At 43.5% G+C, this 25,081-nt stretch overlaps 1 protein-coding gene across 3 annotated transcripts; it reads left to right on the top strand.

The window, feature by feature from the left end:
* The first annotated feature begins 683 nt into the window (after positions 1-683).
* LOC112227494 (wiskott-Aldrich syndrome protein family member 3-like) lies at positions 684-24,039 on the top strand. 3 transcript variants are annotated; one of them, XM_042308884.1, is made up of 10 exons: positions 685-859; positions 9,653-9,808; positions 17,194-17,328; positions 18,181-18,334; positions 18,505-18,622; positions 18,696-18,877; positions 19,405-19,647; positions 22,478-22,776; positions 23,626-23,773; positions 23,955-24,011. In XM_042308884.1, coding segments are annotated over exons 2-10 (1,413 nt in total). In that variant the 5' UTR covers positions 685-859; positions 9,653-9,675; the 3' UTR covers positions 23,956-24,011. The 3 variants fall into 3 exon arrangements, with proteins under 3 accessions (XP_042164817.1, XP_042164818.1, XP_042164816.1); XM_042308883.1 differs by having other exon boundaries at positions 684-865; positions 23,626-24,039; XM_042308882.1 differs by having other exon boundaries at positions 686-859; positions 23,626-24,039.
* Positions 24,040-25,081: the final 1,042 nt, after the last annotated feature.

Here is a 25,081-nt window from a genome sequence, read left to right as displayed (position 1 = left end):
CTCTCTCTGTCTTGCTGTCTCTTTGTGTGTGTCTGTCTGTCTGTCCCTCTCTCTCTCTCTCTCTCTCTGTCTCTGTGTGAGTGCTTTTTTCCAGGTTATGTTCTCTTCCAGGAATAGAAGAGTGTCTTCAATAATGGAACAATCCCAGTTCGTCCTCCTTTTTATTTATTTCATTTTTTTAATCTCTAAGATCTGTCATTACTGGTTCTCTGCCCTCTGTCTCTCCCTCTATCTCTTCTGGTCTTTCTCTCTCTCACACACTTACACAGAAGATGAGGTTGCCCTCTCCCAAAATATAGTCTGCCCCCATTGCCTAGTTCAAAGCTTGTGCATCCCTAAAGCAAGCAGTCATCCCAGTCAGTTACTAAAGCTGCTAGAATGGAATCAGTCCAGCTCTATCATTAAACCCACCACTGCCACGTGTCAATTGCGCCCAAAAAACTCTCTCAAAAGATGCCCCAGTTATAAGACCATTTTAAACTGTAGGCCAAATCCTCCATCCCCCAAAATGTGTTTCTTTTAAGCCTTTAACGTTAACACGACATGGGGACTGGATTGCATAAAATGGTAAACCCGCTGTAGCCTCCCCTACACACCCTGAGACCCCGCCCTATCCATGCCCGACAGGGAACCTCGATGTCACTCATGCCTTTCAAGGGCTGCGATTTGACAATAGGAACACCCACTACTTATTAAATCCTTGCTGAATGCTGATTGGCGGAGGCTGACGGCGTATCCCGCCCCCCGCGTTGGATTGTTTAGAGTGGCCAGACCGCCAGGGACACAGATGGCAGAGCGAACAGGAGGAGTATCTAACGGGACATGCTGCCAGATTAATCTATTACATTTCTGACTGCTGGTGAGGGTATTTACTATGCTTTTATAACTCATAAGATTAGGAATATTTCTTGCCAAACTGTTTATATTTGCCCCTAATTTAATGTTTTTTTTTTATATACATATATATGTATGTGTGTGTGGAATTGCGTTAATCCAAATGGTCGAACCACTGACTGGACATAGCGGCCGGCCACCACTAGTGGACACTCGATAGATTATAATGATGAAGCACAAGGGCTTTACGAGTTCTGTGTCCAAGGCCCGATTCTTTAATTAAAATTATAGCCTATTTTTGCACACTCCATTTGGCCACTGCATGGCTTGGAACCGGTTGATTTATTGTTTACTGGAACGGACTAAATGCATTTGATGTAGAAAGTGTTGGAACTAAGTTGGGTTATAATATTGTTGCTATCGATGCAGGCTGGGAAATAGAATCGTTAAACAGATGTAGGTCAACCAACCCATCAGTAACGGGAAGAGACACTGAGGAACTTTGATTGATCGCGCTTGCCATCAGTGTTGTGTCTGCGTGTGTAGAATAGGCTGTGTTGTGTTTGTGCACTGCCTGCAGCCCGCGCACAGGCGGCATTTTTTGTTGCTCACCCACTCTACTTAAAGCAAGATGGATTAACTACAATTGTTCTATTAATATGTGCAATGGGCTACATTATTCTGTGAATGTAGGGCAGTGACATGTCAATTATTATAAGGGTCACGGGCTATAATTAATATAGCCTGTATATTTATTAATATAACTGTCTTTCAGGGCGAATAGGCATGGTGTAGAGATCATGCATGATCTAGCAATGTCAGAGTTTTAGCGTAATTTGTAGGGCAATATGTAACCTGATGTAATTGATCTTGCAATATTGATGACCCCACCACGAGCTCTTGCGCCAAAAGGCTCTACTTGACTCATAAATTGATAATGTTGCCCTGCTCTGGAATTTCGGCATCCATAGTAAAAGCTGTGTGTGGGCGTAGAGGGTCTTTAGGGAGACACATGAACTACATCCTGGTGGCAGCAGTCAGGATGCCTCTAGTCAAGTTCAAAGGCCCTCTGCTCTCAGAGCTCTCGAGATGGCAAATGTGCTGCTAATCGTCTGACAGGCTATAGTGGATTTGTGTGCCTGACACAGAAAAGGACTTTAACTCTGTCATTAAAGTTATCAGTTTGTCAGAGTAGCCTGTATGCCTGACGGAGCTATTCCTGTATGTTTGTATTAGGGCATTACCCTTTCTTTGACTACGTGCAGTTTCTCACTCTCTCCCCATCTCTCTCTCTCTCTCTCCCCCCAACTCGCTAGTGTTCTACATCTCTTGCTCTCTCTCCCCACCTCTCTCTTTCTCAAATGTTCTTACTCATATATATCAGTGGAGGCTCCTCAGAGGAGGAAGGGGAGGACCATCCTCCTCAGTTAATTTCATGAAAGTAAGTGTAACATTAAAAAAGCTATTTTTAGATAAAACCATACTAAATATATTCACATGTCACCAAATAATTGATTAAAACAAAGAAGGTCTACAGTAGCCTCAACAGCGCCACGGAGTAGCCGGAGGATAGCTAGCTTCTGTCCTCCTCTGGGTTTATTGACAAAAATACAAAACCTAGGTGGCTCATAGTTCTCACCCCCTTACATAGACTTACACAGTAATTATGACAATTTCTGGAGGACGTCCGGTTATCGAGATTTACCGCCCAAAACCACTCACTTTTCCCGGGATATATAACTGTGTGAAACGGTCAATTATAATAAATGATTAATGTAAATAGTGACGTGACATGGAACTGTTAAATTATATGCAAGTCCAAATATGTATTCTCTACTGCCTTCACTCTGTTCTCTGCATGATCAGTCATCAACGCTCATGGTTGGGTCAGACAGACCATCTCAGTATGGAGCGCAGTTCACAATGCATCATCTCATCATGGTCACTTTTTTTCTTGTGACATGTAGGCCTATATTTGCTGCAGCATAGCCTATGCTACAATAATATATGGACCAAATGTGCGTCTAATTTACACATCTCCATCTGGCTTTCGGGGGCCACCTTGTTTTTAAAATTATTGCAGCTGCAGAGTTTTGAAACAGCCTATCGTTGTTTTAAATCCGAGCATTCACAAGCAGTCTTCCTCTCTCTCTCATCAATTCCATTCAAATTGCATCCAAAAAGATAATCCTGTTCAAAATTGATATACAGACGTGCTCAAATTTGTTGGTACCCTTACAGTTCATTATAATAGTGCTTCATTCCTCCTAAAAAGGGATGCAATTAAAAGCTATTTTATCATGTTTACTTGCATGCCTTTGGTATGTCATAGAATAAAGCAAAGAAGCTGTGAAAAGAGATGAATTATTGCTTATTCTACAAAGATATTCTAAAATGGCCTGGACACATTTGTTGCTACCCCTTAGAAAAGATAATAAATAATTGGATTATAGTGATATTTCAAACTAATTAGTATCACACACGTCTCCAATCTTGTAATCAGTCATTCAGCCTATTTAAATGGAGAAAAGTAGTCCCTGTGCTGTTTGGTATCATTGTGTGCACCACACTGAATATGTACCAGAGTAAAGTAGTCACTGTGCTGTTTGGTATCATTGTGTGCACCACACTGAATATGTACCAGAGTAAAGTAGTCACTGTGCTGTTTGGTATCATTGTGTGCACCACACTGAACATGTACCAGAGTAAAGTAGTCACTGTGCTGTTTGGTATCATTGTGTGCACCACACTGAATATGTACCAGAGTAAAGTAGTCACTGTGCTGTTTGGTATCATTGAATATGTGCACCACACTGAATATGTACCAGAGTAAAGTAGTCACTGTGCTGTTTGGTATCATTGTGTGCACCACACTGAACATGTACCAGAGTAAAGTAGTCACTGTGCTGTTTGGTATCATTGTGTGCACCACACTGAACATGGACCAGAGTAAAGTAGTCACTGTGCTGTTTGGTATCATGGTGTGCACCACACTGAACATGGACCAGAGAAAGCAAGGAGAGATTTGTCTGAGGAGATCAGAAAGAAAATAATAGACAAGCATGGTAAAGGTCAAGGCTAAAAGACCATCTCCAAGCAGCTTGATGTTCCTGTGACAACAGTTGTAAATATTATTAAGAAGTTTAAGATCCATGGATCTGTAGCCAACCTCCCTGGGCGTGGCCACAAGGGGAAAATCAACCCCAGATTGAACAGAAGGGTAGTGTGAATGGCAGAAAAAGAACCAAGGATAACTGCCAAAGAGATCCAAGCTGAAGGTACGTCAGTTTCTGATCGCTTTTTGAGCGACAGTGGGCTCCATGGAAGAAGACCCCAGGAGGACTCCACTTTTGAAAGAAAAACAAAGACAGACTGGAATTTGCTAAAATGCATATTGACAAGCCACAATCCTTCTGGGAGAATGTGCTTTGGACAGATGAGTCAAAACTGGAGCTTTTTGGCAAGTCGCATCAGCTTTATGTTCACAGATGAAAAAATGAAGCTCACAAAGAAAAGAACAACAAACCTACAGTGAAACATGGATGAGGCTCGGTTATGTTTAGGGGCTGCTTTGCTGCGCCTGGCACAGGGTGCCTTGAATCTGTGCAGGGCACAATGAAATCTCAAGACTATCATGGCATTGTGGAACAAAACGTACTGCCCAGTGTCAGAAAGCTCTGTCTCATTCGTAGGTCATGGGTCCTCCAACAGGATAATGACCCAAAACACACAGCTAAAAGCACCCAAGAATGGATAAGAACAAAACATTGGACTTTTCTGAAGTGGCTTTCTATGAGGCCTGATCTGAATCCTATCTAACATTTATGGAAAGAACTGAATCTTGAAGTCTGGAGAAGGCACCCATCAAACCTGAAGCAGTTTGCTCAGGAAGAGTGGGCCAAACTACCTGTTAACAGGTGCAGAAGTCTCATTGAGAGCTACAGAAAACATTTGATTGCAGTGATTGCCTCTAAAGGTTGTGCAACAAAATATTAGGTTAAGGGTCACATCATTTTTGTCCATGACAGTTTTATTATTTACAAAATTATGTTGAATAAAAAAAAATCTAAAGCAAAGTCTGATTTCTATTAAATATGGAATAAACAATTGTGGATGCCAATTGCTTTAGAATAAGGCTATTTCATAACAAAATGTGGAAAAAGTCGAGGGGTCTGAATACTTTTCGAATGCACTGTATACAGTGGGGCAAAAAAAGTATTTAGTCAGCCACCAATTGTGCACGTTCTCCCACTTAAAAAGATGAGAGAGGCCTGTAATTTTCATCATAGGTACACTTCAACTATGACAGACAAAATGAGAAAAAAATACAGAAAATCACATTGTAGGATTTTAAATTAATTTATTTGCAAATTATGGTGGAAAATAAGTATTTGGTCACCTACAAACAAGCAAGATTTCTGGCTCTCACAGACCTGTAACTTCTTTAAGAGGCTCCTCTGTCCTCCACCTCCACCTCCTCTGTCCGTTACCTGTATTAATGGCACCTGTTTGAACTTGTTATCAGTATAAAAGACACCTGTCCACAACCTAAATACTTTTTTGCCCCACTGTAGATGTCCTAGCCTACCTCTTTCAGGTGATGAGTTCAATGCAGAATTAGCCTTATATTGAACTAATACATTATGGGTTATGCATAGTAAGCTTCTAATTAGTCTCTTGCGCAATATGCAAGCCCCTGTGGTCCACTGGCCTCTCCTTTAAATAAAATGCCCCTTAGCTCTTGGAGTCATATGCTGGAAAAGCTAGCCTAGAATAGCTTGCTGGACATTACATTTTGCATTTCTTTCACCAATAGACAATTCGAAGAGGGACGCAAGCTCTTGTTTTCTGAACGTTAAATACAGCAGCAGTTATTTATTCAGTCCCATATCCATTCAATCTTCGTGAAGAGAAGTGAAAGCCATCTGCATGTAATTCTAGTCCTATATTATTCCGCATGTCATTAGAATGATGGAGATGAGGACAACGGAACTAATTTAATTACCTGTTGAAAGTGAGGAAGGAATGACGCAACAATGGAGAGAGAAAGAGGAGGTAGGCTAATAACATTAAGGGAAATGTTATGAAAGGTATATATGCGTCAGCCTACTAATTATACAAATCACTGGCCACTAGCATAGGCCTACTGGTCTTTGGATATGTAACAATTACTAGCATAGGCCTACTGGTCTTTGGATATGTAACAATTACTAGCATAGGCCTACTGGTCTTTTTATATGTAACAATTACTAGCATAGGCCTACTGGTATTTGGATATGTAACAATTACTAGCATAGGCCTACTGGTCTTTGGATATGCAACAATTACTAGCATAGGCCTACTGGTCTTTTTATATGTAACAATTACTAGCATAGGCCTACTGGTCTTTTTATATGTAACAATTACTAGCATAGGCCTACTGGTATTTGGATATGTAACAATTACTAGCATAGGTCTACTGGTATTTGGATATGTAACAATTACTAGCATAGGTCTACTGGTATTTGGATATGTAACAATTACTAGCATGGGCCTACTGGTATTTGGATATGTAACAATTACTAGCCTAGGCCTACTGGTCTTTGGATATGTAACAATTACTAGCATAGGCCTACTGGTCTTAATGATATTCATTAAAATTAATAATTTACTTATGAAGCTTGCATTTGGAATTTGTACTTAAAATGAATTATTACTGTGTTTGAAGACCAAACTCCCACCAGTGGAGAACTTTTTTTCTCTTGTTGAAATGTTTTCTGTTGCTTTCACACGTTTAGGACCTATGTGGTAAATCTAGATTCTAGCTTTTCATTATTCTATCCCCTCTCGTTTCTGTTTCACGTTTGAGTGGATTTTACATTGTAAAACCAGTGTAGTAACTTTGTTGACTTAAACATTAGATAATATGGTGACAATGGTGTAGTCTGTGTGTAACGGTTAGCGGTTATGATATGAAGGTTTGGCGTACACACAGACAGCTGATGTGTTATGCACTGGATTCCACAAGCAAAGGGAAAAGGTGAGCGAGGAGGAGAGCGCATAGATGTGAGAAGGAATTACGAGCAAAGTGATCATGCTGTTTGAATGTGGCAGCTATGAAAGTGAACTGTGTTTTGCGTGTGATCAGGGGGTGTATTCATTCTGTTGAAAAGCGTTTCTTAAACAGAAGCAAATGGAACGAAATAGGGATAAACATACCTGAATTTGTCCAATAGAAACTCTTGTTTGTAGCCGTTGGACTAATGACTACACCCTAGATCAGCTAGATGCTGGCAAGAGTGTACAAGGCGGTATTGAATGTGTCACTGTCACCTTGATTACAAAAAATTTACTTGACCTGTCCACCTATGTTGTAAACTTTCATTAATAGGCTAGGTTGTAGCAAACTCATGATGGGTATAGGGAAATTTGAGTATCATGTAGTAGCCTAAACCTATCGTTGTTACATTGAGCTGGGTGAATGGAATTTGAATGACAGTCATCCAATATGCTGTAATAGAAATAAGGCCATGCTCATAAAGAAATGTATCGTCCTCCCTCATCTTAAACGACACCGGCCATCACTAGTGTATATAATATTAATTGTATTATTATTATTGTCTCATTCACACCTGCACTGTTGGAGCTCTGAGCTTAAGAATTTCCCTGTACACTGCAACTACATTTGCAAACCTGAATGTGACTAACTATAAGAAATCGTAATCTAAACTCTCTCTCTATTTTTCCATGTGTCTGTCTTTCTACCATCTCTTCCTTTCTGAGTGGAGTGCCCTCGTTTCAGGGTGTGTTAAAGGAGGTCTGGGGAGGAGGAGGGGAGCGGAGGGGGAGGCATGCATGGGAGCACTCTGCTGTTGCCGTGTGAACGGAGCTCTATTGTCCTAGGAACCTTTCAGAGTGGCTTCCCTGAGGCCCTTGCACACCCCCTCCCTCACTAACTCACTCTCCACACACACACACACACACACACACACACACACACACACACACACACACACACACACACATGATTTACACACACACACACACACACACACACACACCATATATACACACATGATTTACCCCCTCACACACACACACACACACACACACACACCATATACACACATGATTTACCCCCACACACACACACACACACACACACACACACACACACACACACACACCATATACACACACACCATATACACACATGATTTACCCCCTCACACACACATGTTCCCTTCCTCTCTCCCCCCTTCCTTACATTTGCCTCCCCACCCCAACCTCTTAATTATCTCCCCATTGTCACACCAGACAAGAACCAATACAACTCACGGCATATGTTAACTATACTTAGAACTTCCAAGCAGAGCAGACCAACACATTTCACAGACTAGCGTTTTTCTATAATACTGTAGGCCTGGTTCCATACGCAAACCATGGCGCTATCTCTTTAACAGCATGCCTAATTAGCTGTTTTCAGTGAGTTTTGTGGCAGCAGACGGTGATGGAGTAATTTCTCCTATGTTGTCCCTTATTGGTGTATGGCTGTAAGCAGGGCAGGGGGTATTGGACCGAGGCCAGCGGAGGACTCTGCCGTAGCCTTGTGGGGAGGTTGCTACTTGGTCAGAAATGACTATTTTCTCTGTCAACACCATCAAAGGGGCTAGCCTCGCAGTTAAGATTGTTGGGCCAGTAACCGAAAGGTCGCTGGTTCAAATGCCTGAGCCAGCAAGTTGGAAAACTATGCTGTTCTGCCCTTGAGCAAGGCAGTTAGCCCCAAACAACAATTGCTCCCGGGCACCGATGACCTGGACATTGATTAAGGTAGCCAACCGCACCTCTCTGATTCAGAGGGGTTGGGTTAAATGCGCAAGACACATTTCGGTGGAATGTGTTCAGTTGTGCAACTGACTAGATAGATATCACCTTTCCCTTCACAAAATGCCCTATTCATCAATGACACACATAGCCTAGCATACTAGATCTGAAATGAAGTGCATGACTAAGGGGTCACCTTTGCTGTTGGGAGTGTGGCCCCCAGCAGTTCCTCAAGCTGTAGCTGTATTGTTCTTCTGCTGCTCCTCTGGGAGGACAGGGAGTAGAGATGTTAAACTGTGAGGAACAGGAAGCTGAAGCCAGGCGGAGGCCGCAAAAACAGGAAGCAGGAAGAGGCCCAGATAAGATGGCCGCTCCGATGCTTTCTGAGATCCCTTTTTCATCTGCTGTAGAAGCTGCCCTTAGACTCAGATCTAGGATCAGCTTAGCCTCCTCAGATCCTGATTTTAACCATTCTAGGGAAGATGTTAACCTCACCTTAGATTAGTGTCAAGGAATGGGCAACTTGATCTTTAGTATCTAGTGAATGTGTCCAATTGCATTGGAGAGTGTATGTGTTGGTCTGAACTATCAAGGGAATGGGTCTCAGCGTGCACGCCACGGGAGAGTGAGTGTGTGTGTATGTTTGGGCTGTTGACCCTACATCTGGGGCAGTGGTAAGGCTGGAAAGCATTAGCTGGACTGTAGCTTATTTTCCTAATACCTTCATCTGTCTGCCGATGGCCTGCTACTGTTTACTACTACAGTCTGGATGGGTCACAGTTGTATGCCCAGTCTCTTTAACCCTGTTTCGAAGAATAGGATTGTGTGTTTGTTAGTGTGTGGTAATACGTCTGGCCATGTGACTATCTGTGTGTGTGTGTGTGTTTGTGTTTATACTACTTACCATAGTTGCAATAGTTATAACTTAAAATAAAAATTGTCTGTAAGTACGTCCTTTATGTAAGTACAGTGTGTCATATATCAAATGTATTGTGTGTCCTGTGCTTCTCTCTAGGTGTGACAGTGTGAGGCATCACCATGCCTCTGGTGAAGAGGAACATCGACCCGCGCCACCTGTGCCGGGGGGCATTGCCAGAGGGCTTAGGCAGTGAACTGGAGTGTGTGATGAACAACACCCTCTCCTCCATCATCCGCCAGCTCAGCAGCCTGAGTAACACACACACACAGCACACACACACACACACACACAGCACACACACACACACAGCACACACACACACAGAGCACACACACACACACTCTCTCTCAGAGCACTAACCACACACGACAAACAACTTCATACGCTTTATACCAGTGTGTCAACAGCAACATATGTCATTATCATTGCCCTCTTCCACACCTATGAATAACATGCTTATTCTCCTCAAGTTGTATTGATCCTCACTATATGAGATATGTTACAATTCCCAAGTGAGTTAACCCTATTGGCGTAATGGGTAGGGTGTTTGCCTGCCCCGCCGTTCACTACAATATTATACTATTTCACACTCGCATTAAAATACTCTCTCATCACTATCTCCTAGTTATCTTGCTGCAGTGCACACTGCACAGTCCTGCTTGACGTTGATAAGAAGATGATGTAGTGTTTAATCCTGGAGCAGTGATTGATTTGTGAGGATCAGACCTACAGGTCGCTAGGTCAAGACTCTGTCATCATAGACCCACAGGAGGATGTAATCCTGTTTAGATATTTCCGCTAGAATACATTCAGAATATGTGTGTGTGTTTGGGTGTACTGCGGTATATTAAACAGAGTGACTATGACGTAAGGGGGAGGAGCCTGAATAACCTGGCTGTTCCCATGACACAACCAATATCATGTCCTGTGGAATATATTGACATATTCTTTCCTCCCTTATACCCAGTATCCAACCACCACTGCTCCCCCTCTCGCTTTCTCTCGACCCTCCCTTTCTTGCTTTCTACGTCTTCCTCATACTCTGTTTTCTTCCCTCCCCTAACTCTGTCCCTCTCTCTCTTTCTGTCTCGCTTTCTTTCTTTCTTTCTCTCTCTCTGTCTCCCCCCCTCTCTCTCTCTCTCTCTCTCGTTCTCTGTCATTGTGATAGTTCTTGTGGTGGGAGTGGGCCTTTCAGCAGCTGCTGTGTGGGATAAATATAAATGACTAGGTACAAAGGCCTGGAAGGTCTGAGCTAGGGACAGGAGGTGTGTGGGTGTGGGGGTGTGTATCCGTGTGTGTATGTATCCGTGTGTGTGTGTATCCGTGTGTGTGTGTATCCGTGTGTGTATGTATCCGTGTGTATGTATCCGTGTGTGTATCCGTGTGTGTGTGTGCATCTGTGTGTGTATCCGTGTGTGTGTATCCGTGTGTGTGTGTGCGCATCTGTGTGTGTGTGTGGAGGTGGACTGAATGTCAGAACCATGAAGGAAGGTCAGAGTTGATGGAACTCAGCATGCTAGATCTCTCTTCCTTCCTTCCTTCCTCTAGATAGAGGTCATCCTGTCAGTATGGTGACAGAAATAGTCTAGATATTTCTCCAGAGGTCATCCTGTCAGTATGGTGACAGAAATAGTCTAGATATTTCTCCAGAGGTCATCCTGTCAGTATGGTGACAGAAATAGTCTAGATATTTCTCCAGAGGTCATCCTGTCAGTATGGTGACAGAAATAGTCTAGATATTTCTCCAGAGGTCATCCTGTCAGTATGGTGACAGAAATAGTCTAGATATTTCTCCAGGGGTCATCCTGTCAGTATGGTGACAGAAATAGTCTAGATATTTCTCCAGAAGTCATCCTGTCAGTATGGTGACAGAAATAGTCCAGATATTTCTCCAGGGGTCATCCTGTCAGTATGGTGACAGAAATAGTCTATATTGTGCGTGTGTGCATTCATGCGTGCGTTTGCGTATGACACACAAAAGTTCAGCGTTGTTAAAACGTATTGATGCTGACCTAAACAGACTTGCTCTAGCAAAGATTGATTGCTGTGGATTTTTCCTCTAGGACCTTCCCTGACAGTGATGCCCTGGTCTATTTGTTAGTTACATTTGTTACCAGAAGAATGGCAGAAAGAGAATTGATAGTACCAATCTTCAAGTCCATCTCAGTTGGTTTCCCCTACCTGTCTGACGCCAAACACCAGTCTCAATGTCAACAGTGAAGAGGCGACTCCGGGATGCTGGCCTTCTAGGCAGAGTTTCAAAGAAAAAGCCATCTCAGACTGGCAAATAGAAAGAAAAGATTAAGATGGGCAAAAGAACACAGACACTGGACAGAGGAACTCTGCCTAGAAGGCCAGCATCTCAGCGTCGTCTCTTCAATCCTGTTGACGTTGAGACTGTTGTTTTGCGGGTACAATTTAATGATGCTGCCAATTGAGGATACGTGAGTCGTCTGTTTCTCAAACTAGTCACTAATGTACTTGTCCTCTTGCTCGGTTGTGCACCGGGGCCTCCCACTCCTCTTTCTATTCTGGTTAGAGACCGTTTGCGCTGTTCTGTGAAGGGGAGTAGTACACAGCGTTGTACGAGATCTTCAGTTTCTTGGCAATTTCTCGCATGCAATAGTTACACCAGAGTTTCAGAAGAAAGGTCTTTGTTTCTGGCCATTTTGAGCCTGTAATCGAACACACAAATGCTGATTCTGCAGATACTCAACTAATCTAAAGAAGGCCAGTTTTATTGCTTCTTTAATCAGCACACAGTTTTCAGCTGTGCTAACATAATAGCAAAATGGTTTTCTAATGATCAATTAGCCTTTTAAAATTATAAACTTGGATTAGCTAACACAATGTGCCATTGGAACACAGGAGTGATGGTTGCTGATAATGGGCCTCTGTACGCCTATATAGATATTCCATAAAATGTGCCGTTCCCAGCTACAATAGTCATTTACAACATTAACAATGTCTACACTGTATTTCTGACAATTTTTTGATATTTTAATGGACAAAAAATATGCTTTTCTTTCAAAAACAAGGAAATGTCTAAGTGACCCCAAACTTTTGAATGGTAGTATAAACTCAGCAAAAAAAAGAAACATCCTCTCACTGTCAACTGCGTTTATTTTCAGCAAACTTAACATTTGTAAAAATGTGTATCAACATAACAAGATTTAACAACTGAGACAAACTAAACAAGTTCCACAGACATGTGACTAACAGAAATGGACTATTGGGTCCTTGAACAAAGGGAGGGGACAAAATCAAAAGTAACAGTCAGTATCTGGTGTGGCCACCAGCTGCATTAGGTACCTCAGTACATCTCCAGTTCTTGCTGTGAGATGTTACCCCACTCTTCCACCAAAGCACCTGCAAGTTCTGGGACATTTCTGGGGGGGAATGGCCCTAGCCCTCACCCTCCAATCCAACAGGTCACAGACTTGCTCAATGGGATTGAGATCCGGGCTCTTCGATGGCCATGGCAGAACACTGACATTCCTGTCTTGCAGGAAATCACGCACAGAACGAGAAGTATGGCTGGTGGCATTGTCATGCTTGGAGGGTCATGTCAGGATGAGCCTGCAGGAAGGGTATCACATGAGGGAGGAGGATGTCTTCCCTGTAACGCACCGCGTTGAGATTTCCTGCAATGACAACAAGCTCAGTCCGATGATGCTGTGACACACCGCTCCAGACCATGACGGACCCTCCACCTCCTCATTCGATCCCGTTCCAGACTACAGGCCTCTGTGTAATGCTCATTCCTTTGACGATAAACGCAAATCCGACTATCACCCCTGGTGAGACAAAATCGTGACTCATCAGTGAAGAGCACTTTTTGCCAGTGCTGTCTGGTCCAGCTACGGTGGGTTTGTGCCCATAGGCGACGTTGTTGCCGGTGATGTCTGGAGAGGACCTGCCTTTCAACAGGCCTATAAGCCCTCAGTCCAGCCTCTCTCAGCCTATTGTGGACAGTCTGAGCACTGATGGAGGGATTGTGCAACTCGGGAAGTTGTTGTTGCCATCCTGTACCTGTCCCGCAGGTGTGATGTTCGGATATACCGATCCTGTGCAGGTGTTGTAACAAGTGTTCTGCCACTGCGAGGACGATCAGCTGTCTTAGTCGTCTCACATTATGGACATTGTAATTTATTTCCCTGGCCACATCTTCAGTCCTCATGCCTCCTTGCAGCATGCCTAAGGCACATTCATGCGGATGAGCAGGGACCCTGGGCATCTTTCATTTGGTGTTTTTCAGTAAGTAGAAAGGCCGCTTTAGGGTCCTAAGTTTTCATAACTGTGACATTAATTGCCTACCGTCTGTAAGCTGTTAGTGTCTTAATGACCGTTCCACAGGTGCATGTTCATTAAATGTTTATGGTTCATTGAACAAGCATGGGAAACAGTGTTTAAACCCTTTACAATGAAGAGCTGTGAAGTTATTTTGATTTTTACAAATTGTCTTTGAAAGACATGGTCCTGAAAAAGGGACTTATTTTTTTGCTGAGTTTATATATGTACGTATGTATGTATTCACAGTTGAAGTCAGAAGTTTACATACACCTCAGCCAAATGCATTTAAACACAGTTTTTAACAATTCCTGACATTTAATCCCAGTAAAAATACATTGTCTTAGGTCAGTTAGGATCACCACTTTATTTTAAGTTAGGATCACCACTTTATTTTAAGTTAGGATCACCACTTTATTTTAAGAATGTGAAATGTCAGAATAATAGTAGAGAGAATGATTTATTTCAGCTTTTATTTATTTCATTACATTCCCAGTGGGTCAGAAGTTTACATATACTCAATTAGTATTTGGTAGCATTGCCTTTAAATTGTTTATCTTGAGTCACACGTTTCTGGTAGCCTTCCACAAGCTTCCCACAATAAGTTGGGTTAATTTTGTCCCATTCCTCCTGACAGAGCTGGTGGATCTGAGTCAGGTTTGTAGGCTTCCTTGCTCGCACACACTTTTTCAGTTCTGTCCACACATTTTCTATAGGATTGAGGTCAGGGCTTTGTGATGGCCACTCCAATACCTTGACTTTGTTGTCCTTAAGCCATTTTGCCACAACTTTGGAAGTATGCTTGGGGCCATTGTCCATTTGGAAGACCCATTTGCGACCAAGCTTTAACTTCCTGACTGATGTCTTGAGATGCTGCTTCAATATATCCACATAATTTTCCTACCTCATGATGCCATCTATTTTGTGAAGTGCACCAGTCCCTCCTGCAGCAAAGCACCCCCACAACATGATGCTTCCAACCCCGTGCTTCACGGTTGGGATGGTGTTCTTCGGCTTGCAAGCCTCCCCCCTTTTTCCTCCAAACATAACAATGGTCATTAAGGCCATTTTAGGTTCATCAGACCAGAGGACATTTCTCCAAAAAGTACGATCTTTGTCCCCACGTGCAGTTGCAAACCGTAGTCTGGCTTTTTTATGGCGGTTTTGGATCAGTGGCTTCTTCCTTGCTGAGCGGTCTTTCAGGTTATGTCTATATAGGACTCATTTCACTGTGGATATGGATACTTGTGTACCTGTGTCCTTCAGCATCTTCATAAGGACCTTTGCTGTTGTTCTGGGATTGATTTGCACTTTTCGCACCAAAGTACGTTCATCTCTAGGAGACAGAACGCGTCTCCTTCCTGAGCGGTATGACGGCTGCGTGGTCCCATGGTGTTACTACTTGTGTACTATTGTTTGTACAGATGAACGTGGTACCTTCAGGCATTTGGAAATTGCTCCCAAGGATGAACCTGACTTGTGGAGGTCTACAATATTTTTTCTGAGTTCTTGACTGATTTCTTTTGATTTTCCCATGATGTCAAGAAAAGAGGCACTGAGTTTGAAGGTAGGCCTTGAAATACATCCACAGGTACACCTCCAATTGACTAAAATGATGTCAATTAGCCTATCAGAAGCTTCTAAAGCCATGACATCTTTTCTGGAATTTTCCAAGCTGTTTAAAGGCACAGTCAACTTAGTGTATGTCAACTTCTGACCCACTGGAATTGTGATACAGTGAATTATAAGTGAAATAATCTGTCTGTAAACAATTGTTGGAAAAATGAAAGTAGATGTCCTAACCGACTTGCCAAAACATTTGTGGAGTGGTTGAACAACTAGTTTTAATGACTCCAACCTAAGTGTTTGTAAACTTCTGACTTCAACTGTATGTGTAACAGTTCAGCTTCCGTCCCTCTGCTCGCCCCTACCTGGGCTTGAACCAGGGACCTTCTGCACACATCAACAACTGCCTCTCACGAAGCATCATTACCCATCGCTCCACAAAAGCCACGTTCCTTGCAGAGCAAGGGGAACAACTACTTCAAGGTCTCAGAGCGACGTCAGAGTGACTTCACCGATTTGAAATGCTTTTTGCGCACTAACTAGCTAGCCATTTCACATCGGTTACACATATAAATACACACATACATACACACACACAAACATGCATACATACATACACACCACACACACACATACACACACACACACACACACATACACACACACACACACACACACACACACACACACACACACACACACACACACACACACACACACATACATACACGCTACCGGTCAACAGTTTTAGGACACCTACTCATTCAGGGTTTATTTTATATTTGTACTATTTTCTACATTGTAGAATAATAGTGAAGACACAGAACTATGAAATAAATCAAATCCAAATCAAATGTATTTATAAAGCCCTTCGTACATCAGCTGATATCTCAAAGTGCTGTACAGAAACCCAGCCTAAAACCCCAAACAGCAAGCAATGCAGGTGTAGAAGCACGGTGGCTAGGAAAAACTCCCTAGAAAGGCCAAAACCTAGGAAGAAACCTAGAGAGGAACCAGGCTATGTGGGGTGGCCAGTCCTCTTCTGGCTGTGCCGGGTGGAGATTATAACAGAACATGGCCAAGATGTTCAAATGTTCATAAATGACCAGCATGGTCGAATAATAATAAGGCAGAACAGTTGAAACTGGAGCAGCAGCACGGCCAGGTGGACTGGGGACAGCAAGGAGTCATCATGTCAGGTAGTCCTGGGGCATGGTGCTAGGGCTCAGGTCCTCCGAGAGAGAGAAAGAAAGAGAGAAGGAGAGAATTAGAGAACGCACACTTAGATTCACACAGGACACCGAATAGGACAGGAGAACTACTCCAGATATAACAAACTGAAATAACACATATGGAATCATGTAGTAACCAAAAAAGTGTGAAACAAATTCTTCAAATAGCCACCCGTTGCCTTGATGACAGCTTTGCACACTCATAGCATTATCTCAACCAGCTTCATGAGGTAGTCACCTGGAATGCAACAGGTGTGCCTTCTTAAGTTATTTTGTGGTACACTGTACCAGTCAAACGTTTGGACACATCTACTCATTCCAGGGTTTTTCTTTATTTTTATATTTTCTACATTGGGATCATAGCGTTCACCTGGATTCACCTTGTCTGTCTGTCACGCAGTTTATATACTGTCATTATAAAGAGAGCAGTTGTCTATAGTTATCTCAATGTGCAGTACAGGGTAGACATAATAGACATAGTATGCATAATTTAGTGCACCAGGATGTCATGCTAACCACATGATCCATCTGTCTACCCTTGTACTGCAGGTAAACATGCGGAGGACATCTTCGGAGAGCTGTTCAATGAGGCCAACATGTTCTACCTGAGAGCCAACTCCCTGCAGGACCGCATCGACCGCCTGGCCGTCAAGGTCACTCAGCTGGACTCCACCGTGGAGGAAGGTGAGACAGGGGTTAGAGGTCACAGGAAATAGGAAGTGACATCGTTACTCGTTGACATAGCGATGGTGTGAAAGTGATGAAACTGAGGATATATAAATACTTCTCTCACACCCTGTCTATCCCCCTCTCCCTAACCCTCCCTCTCACACCCTGTCTATCCCCCTCTCCCTAACCCTCCCTCTCACACCCTGTCTATCCCCCTCTCCCTAACCCTCCCTCTCACACCCTGTCTATCCCCCTCTCCCTAACCCTCCTCACACCCTGTCTCCCCCTCTCCCTATCCCTCTCTCTCACACCCTGTCTATCCCCCTCTCCCTATCCCTCTCTCTCACACCCTGTCTATCCCCCTCTCCCTAACCCTCCCTCTCACACCCTGTCTATCCCCCTCTCCCTAACCCTCCACCCTGTCTCCCCCTCTCCCTATCCCTCTCTCTCACCCTGTCTATCCCCCTCTCCCTAACCCTCCCTCTATCCCCCTCTCCCTAACCCTCTCTCTCACACGCTGTCTATCCCCCTCTCCCTATCCCTCTCTCTCACACGCTGTCTATCCCCCTCTCCCTAACCCTCTCTCTCACACCCTGTCTATCCCCCTCTCCCTAACCCTCTCACACCCTGTCTATCCCCCTCTCCCTATCCCTCTCTCTCACACCCTGTCTATCCCCCTCTCCCTAACCCTCCCTCTCACACCCTGTCTCCCCCTCTCCCTAACCCTCTCACACGCTGTCTATCCCCCTCTCCCTAACCCTCTCTCTCACACCCTGTCTATCCCCCTCTCCCTAACCCTCTCTCTCCTTCTATTTATGCGTCGTCTCTCTCTCTCGCTCTTTGTTTGTCCTCTTTCTCTGTCCTCAGTCTCTCTGCAGGACATCAACATGAAGAAGGCGTTTAAGAGCAGTACCGCCCAGGACCAGCAGGTGGTATCCACGAGGAGCGTTCCCATCCCTGTCAAGGAGATGTACAACCTGAGTAACAAACCTCCACCTCTCAACATCCTCTCCAAATATAGGTGTGTTCTCTCCCCCTCCCTTTCTATGATCTGTCTAATGTTTCCTACCCAGGGCAGTCTTAACCCAGAGTCAAATTCCTCACCTGATCTTGTTTTGTAGTCTCATAATAGAATGTTGTGGACTTCATTTCCCACAAACCCTGACCTGCGTTTGCCCTTTGACCCTGTAGGGATGACCACAAGGAGGGGCTGAAGTTCTACACTGACCCCTCCTACTTCTTCGACCTGTGGAGAGAGAAGATGCTGCGGGACACAGAGGACAAGAGGAAGGAGAAGAGGAAGAACAAAGTAAGCAAAACAATCTCTCCCTTCTTCTCTTTCTCTTCCTCCTCCGTCTCCACTAATATGTGTCTCCTCCCAGGAGCAGAAGCGTTGTGTGGACGGGACGTTGCAGAGGGAGGTGAAGAAGGTGCGTAAGGCTCGGAACCGTCGCCAGGAGTGGAATATGTTGGCCCTGGATAAGGAGCTGAGGCCTGACCACCACCACACACACTCTCTCCACCGGGGGGCCACCTGCGAGGGATCACTATCCCCTGAGATGAGGCCAGTCCAAATACACACAGTTACATACATACTGCATGATGAGGTCAATGAAAAGTTGACATGAAAAAAATATTATTTCGTAAGATAACATATCAAATGTTTTTTTTAAAGTATGGAATAATTACTTTTCTGTATAATACATTTCTGTATAGATGATTATTACTCGCATGCAAATAAGGGGTTTCCCCCAGTGGAAATAAGGGGTTTCCCCCAGTGGAAATAAGGGGTTTCCCCCAGTGGAAATAAGGGGTTTCCCCCAGTGGAAATAATGTGTTTCCCCAGTGGAAATAATGTGTTTCCCCAAGTGGAAATAAGGGGGTTCCCCCAGTGGAAATAATGTGTTTCCCCAAGTGGAAATAAGGGGGTTCCCCCAGTGGAAATAATGGGGTTCCCCCAGTGGAAATAAGGGGTTTCCCCCAGTGAAAATAAGGGGTTCCCCCAGTACTATGATAATTTAGTCTCTTACTCCCCCTGCTGGCCATTCTGTAAAAATGTTGTCTCCATCTCCCTCCCTTTCTCTCTCTTAGGGGTCTTGGGCCTGACCACCACCAACGCCACTACCCTCACTCAACCAATCATGCTGGTCACGCCCACACGTACTCCGGCCCGCCTCCCAGTCTCCTGGCTGCTCAGCTGGCTGCTCAGGGAAACGCCACTCTGGACCATGCCTACAGGGGATACAACCTGGGTCGCCCCCACAATGCTCCACCCCCTCTCCCTCCCATTGAGAACATGAATGGATCCATGTCTCTACGACCTGTGGACTACAGGTCAGAGAGTGCACATGAATAAACACACTGCCAGACAGATTGATGCATATATGCACTCAAATAAACATTAACATTCATTGACATGTGCACAGGGACACCAAACAAACCCATGTACACTCTTTTGTTGGGGCTCTGCCCCAGCTCCAGGGTTTGTTGTGTTTAATGTGCTATTGGTTTGGATTAGATCTGATGATGAACAACAGGCTTTACCCTCTCTGGAGTTTAGCAGTTGGCTCTGTAATGTACTGTCATCCCATACAAGCCAAGTACTGCACTGGTACACTCAAAACCCAAACACGGTCCTCTGCTTTGGTCTTGCCATGACTCGTCTGTGACCTGTCTAACTCTGGTAATAATTCCACCCTGTTGTTCTTTCTTCTTGAACTTGTCAGATGATGTTGGTATGGTAGGATTATCATGGTTATATGTGAGATGTTGGTATGGTAGGATTATCATGGTTATATGTGAGATGTTGGTATGGTAGGATTATCATGGTTATATGTGAGATGTTGGTATGGTAGGATTATCATGGTTATATGTGAGATGTTGGTATGGTAGGATTATCATGGTTATATGTGAGATGTTGGTATGGTAGGGTTATCATGGTTATATGTGAGATGTTGGTATGGTAGGATTATCATGGTTATATGTGAGATGTTGGTATGGTAGGGTTATCATGGTTATATGTGAGATGTTGGTATGGTAGGGTTATCATGGTTATATGTGAGATGTTGGTATGGTAGGGTTATCATGGTTATATGTGAGATGTTGGTATGGTAGGGTTATCATGGTTATATGTGAGATGTTGGTATGGTAGGATTATCATGGTTATATGTGAGATGTTGGTGGTATGGTAGGGTTATCATGGTTATATGTGAGATGTTGGTATGGTAGGATTATCATGGTTATATGTGAGATGTTGGTATGGTAGGATTATCATGGTTATATGTGAGATGTTGGTATGGTAGGATTATCATGGTTATATGTGAGATGTTGGTATGGTATGGTTATATGTGAGATGTTGGTATGGTAGGATTATCATGGTTATATGTGAGATGTTGGTATTATCATGGTAGGATTATCATGGTTATATGTGAGATGTTGGTATGGTAGGGTTATCATGGTTATATGTGAGATGTTGGTATGGTAGGGTTATCATGGTTATATGTGAGATGTTGGTATGGTAGGGTTATATGGTTATGGTATATGTTATATGAGATGTTGGTATGGTAGGGTTATCATGGTTATATGTGAGATGTTGGTATGGTAGGGTTATCATGGTTATATGTGAGATGTTGGTATGGTAGGGTTATCATGGTTATATGTGAGATGTTGGTATGGTAGGGTTATCATGGTTATATGTGAGATGTTGGTATGGTAGGGTTATCATGGTTATATGTGAGATGTTGGTATGGTAGGGTTATCATGGTTATATGTGAGATGTTGGTATGGTAGGGTTATCATGGTTATATGTGGTAGGGTTATCATGGTTATATGTGAGATGTTGGTATGGTAGGTTATCATGGTTATATGTGAGATGTTGGTATGGTAGGGTTATCATGGTTATATGTGAGATGTTGGTATGGTAGGATTATCATGGTTATATGTGAGATGTTGGTATGGTAGGGTTATCATGGTTATATGTGAGATGTTGGTATGGTAGGGTTATCATGGTTATATGTGAGATGTTGGTATGGTAGGATTATCATGGTTATATGTGAGATGTTGGTATGGTAGGGTTATCATGGTTATATGTGAGATGTTGGTATGGTAGGATTATCATGGTTATATGTGAGATGTTGGTATGGTAGGGTTATCATGGTTATATGTGAGATGTTGGTATGGTAGGGTTATCATGGTTATATGTGAGATTATCATGGTTATATGGAGATGTTGGTATGGTAGGGTTATCATGGTTATATGTGAGATGTTGGTATGGTAGGGTTATCATGGTTATATGTGAGATGTTGGTATGGTAGGGTTATCATGGTTATATGTGAGATGTTGGTATGGTAGGGTTATCATGGTTATATGTGAGATGTTGGTATGGTAGGGTTATCATGGTTATATGTGAGATGTTGGTATGGTAGGGTTATCATGGTTATATGTGAGATGTTGGTATGGTATGGTTATATGGATGTTGGTATGGTAGGGTTATCATGGTTATATGTGAGATGTTGGTATGGTAGGATTATCATGGTTATATGTGAGATGTTGGTATGGTAGGGTTATCATGGTTATATGTGAGATGTTGGTATGGTAGGATTATCATGGTTATATGTGAGATGTTGGTATGGTAGGATTATCATGGTTATATGTGAGATGTTGGTATGGTAGGGTTATCATGGTTATATGTGAGATGTTGGTATGGTAGGGTTATCATGTTATATGATATGATATGTGAGATGTTGGTATGGTAGGGTTATATGGTATGGTAGATGTTGTTGTATGGTAGGGTTATCATGGTTATATGTGAGATGTTGGTATGGTAGGGTTATATGTGAGATGTTGGTATGGTAGGGTTATCATGGTTATATGTGAGATGTTGGTATGGTAGGGTTATATGTGAGATGTTGGTATGGTAGGGTTATATGTGAGATGTTGGTATGGTAGGGTTATCATGGTTATATGTGAGATGTTGGTATGGTAGGGTTATCATGGTTATATGTGAGATGTTGGTATGGTAGGATTATCATGGTTATATGTGAGATGTTTTTGTGGAGAGGCCGATTAACATATCATACTTTTTATTTCTGAAATGGTTATGATGATTAATATAATGCCTCATGTTCACCCTCCATCTGTCCCTCTCTCTCTCTCTCTCTCTCAGTATGGAGGGATATGGAAACGGATCCCCTCCTCCTGCTCCTCTCATGCCATCTGCACAATCTGCCTTTGCCACGCCCCCCGGAGGCCCACTTCCTCTTCCAGGTCTAATGGGATCAGTTGGTGTCTATGCCCTGCCCCCACCGCCAATCGCTGGGTCGCTGGTGGCTCCAACTCCCCCAATGCCTCCGCCCCCTCCTCCAGGCTCCTCCTACTCTACCACTCCCAAGATGTCCTCCGTGCCCCACAATGCCCAGCCTGTTAATGATGCTCGTAGTGATCTGCTGGCTGCCATACGCATGGGTAAGACTGCCTATCTGTATCTAACCCACGTGTGTGTGTGTGTGTGTGTGTGTGTGTGTGTGTGTGTGTGTGTGTGTGTGTGTGTGTGTGTGTGTGTGTGTGTGTGTGTGTGTGTGTGTGTGTGTGTGTGTGTGTGTGTGTGTGTATTTTGCATTACCTGGTGCCCCGGGGTGGGGGAGATATCTCTTTAGGACCAATGGAATAATCTAAAATTAGCAAGTTGTGCCAACCATGGGCCATGCGAACTGAACCTTCCTTTTTTGTTTGACTGGCTGACTGCCTAACCCGTCTCTCTCTCCCTGGCTGTAGGTATCTAGTTGAAGTGTGTCTAACTGTCTCTCTCCCTGGCTGTAGGTATCTAGTTGAAGTGTGTCTAACTGTCTCTCTCCCTGGCTGTAGGTATCTAGTTGAAGTGTGTCTAACTGTCTCTCTCCCTGGCTGTAGGTATCTAGTTGAAGTGTGTCTAACTGTCTCTCTCCCTGGCTGTAGGTATCTAGTTGAAGTGTGTCTAACTGTCTCTCTCCCTGGCTGTAGGTATCTAGTTGAAGTGTGTCTAACTGTCTCTCTCCCTGGCTGTAGGTATCTAGTTGAAGTGTGTCTAACTGTCTCTCTCCCTGGCTGTAGGTATCTAGTTGAAGTGTGTCTAACTGTCTCTCTCCCTGGCTGTAGGTATCTAGTTGAAGTGTGTCTAACTGTCTCTCTCCCTGGCTGTAGGTATCTAGTTGAAGTGTGTCTAACTGTCTCTCTCCCTGGCTGTAGGTATCTAGTTGAAGTGTGTCTAACTGTCTCTCTCCCTGGCTGTAGGTATCTAGTTGAAGTGTGTCTAACTGTCTCTCTCCCTGGCTGTAGGTATCCAGTTGAAAAAGGGTCAGGAACAGCAGGAACAGCAGGCTAAGAGAGAGCCTGTAGGGAACGACGTGGCCACCATCCTCTCCAGACGCATCGCTGTCGAGTACTCCGACTCCGAAGATGACTCAGAGCTGGAAGAGAACGACTGGTCCGACTAACACACACACACACACACACACACATCACTCACTCAAAAGCTGAAAAGCACATACATGTGCACGTTCACATCCACACAAAAAATAAACCAGTAAATGGTTCACTGAGTGTACTAAACATGAATAACACATTCCTAATATCAAGTTGCACCCCCCTCCTCCTTTTGCCCTCAGAACAGCCTCAATTCGTAGGAGCATGGACTCTACAAGGTGCTGGATGTCCTTTGGGTGGTGAACCATTCTTGATACACATGATAAAACTGTTGAGTGTGAAAAACCCAGCAATGTTGCAGTTCTTGACACAAACCTGTGCGCCTGGCACCTACTACCATACCCGTTCAAAGGCACTTACATTTTTTGTCTTGCCCATTCACCCTCTCATTGGCACACATGCACAATCCATGTTTCAATTGTCTCAAGGCTTAAAAATCCTTCTTTAACCTGGCTCCTCCCCTATACCGATACTGATTGAAGGGGATTTAACAGGTGACATCAATAAGGGATTATAGCTTTCACCTGGATTCACCTGGTCAGTCTGTGTCACAGAAAGAGCATGTTTTGTACATTCAGTGTATATACTGTCATTATAACGACAACAGTTGTCTATAGTTTCCTCAAACTGCAGTGCATGCATAGTAAGCAGAATTTAGTGCATGTTTTGTTTTGTACACTCAGTGTATATATACCAACAAAACGTAAACAAAAACACACACATACAGGATGTATTTGTACATGATATAAGCTGGGTGACCCCTGGTCACATGTAGCACTGCTGGTAAATCAGACTCCTGCATCAGCCGCTGAAGGGTCCAGAACTGGACCTCTAGTGGTGTACTCAAGATGCACACTATCGGGTTCAGCTGCTATACTGACACTAATTGCAACTAAATGTTCAATTCAATACTATTACTGTTAACATTTTAAAACTCTCAAGCAATGCTCAGGGCATCTTGAATACACCCCAGGAGACCACAGTGTGTCTCTGTATAATATGTTATCCATAATAACACTAGTAAAGCCCCTGTTTGTGGCACCCCAGGAGTGGCACTCATCTCATGTATAGTTACAGTCTTAATAAGGGCCTTACTTAGAGAACCCCCCCTACTTAGAGAACCCCCCCTACTTAGAGAACCCCCCCTTGGGAAGACAGTCTGCGTCTTTTTTCTAATGTTTTTACTGAAACACTTCATCTAGGACTGAGACCAATTTTTATGTGTAGATTATAGCAACAGGAAGATGAAGAGAAGTAAAAAGAAACAGTGTGGACTGTGCTGCTCAGGGTAGCATTCAGAAGGAACCGT

The sequence above is a fragment of the Oncorhynchus tshawytscha genome, linkage group LG29 (assembly GCF_018296145.1).
Source record: "Oncorhynchus tshawytscha isolate Ot180627B linkage group LG29, Otsh_v2.0, whole genome shotgun sequence".
Lineage (NCBI taxonomy): Eukaryota > Metazoa > Chordata > Actinopteri > Salmoniformes > Salmonidae > Oncorhynchus > Oncorhynchus tshawytscha.
The sequence above is the reverse complement of the archived record's forward strand: the minus strand, read 5'-3'. Positions and strand labels throughout refer to the sequence as shown.

Excerpts from the sequence above, each read along its gene's own strand:
- LOC112227494 (XM_042308883.1), top strand. The coding sequence starts at position 9,676 with ATGCCTCTGGTGAAGAGGAACATCGACCCGCGCCACCTGTGCCGGGGG. Across the intron at positions 9,809-17,193 it reads CCGCCAGCTCAGCAGCCTGA|GTAAACATGCGGAGGACATC; the intron begins GTAACACACACA and ends CTTGTACTGCAG. Across the intron at positions 18,623-18,695 it reads AGGAGAAGAGGAAGAACAAA|GAGCAGAAGCGTTGTGTGGA; the intron begins GTAAGCAAAACA and ends GTCTCCTCCCAG.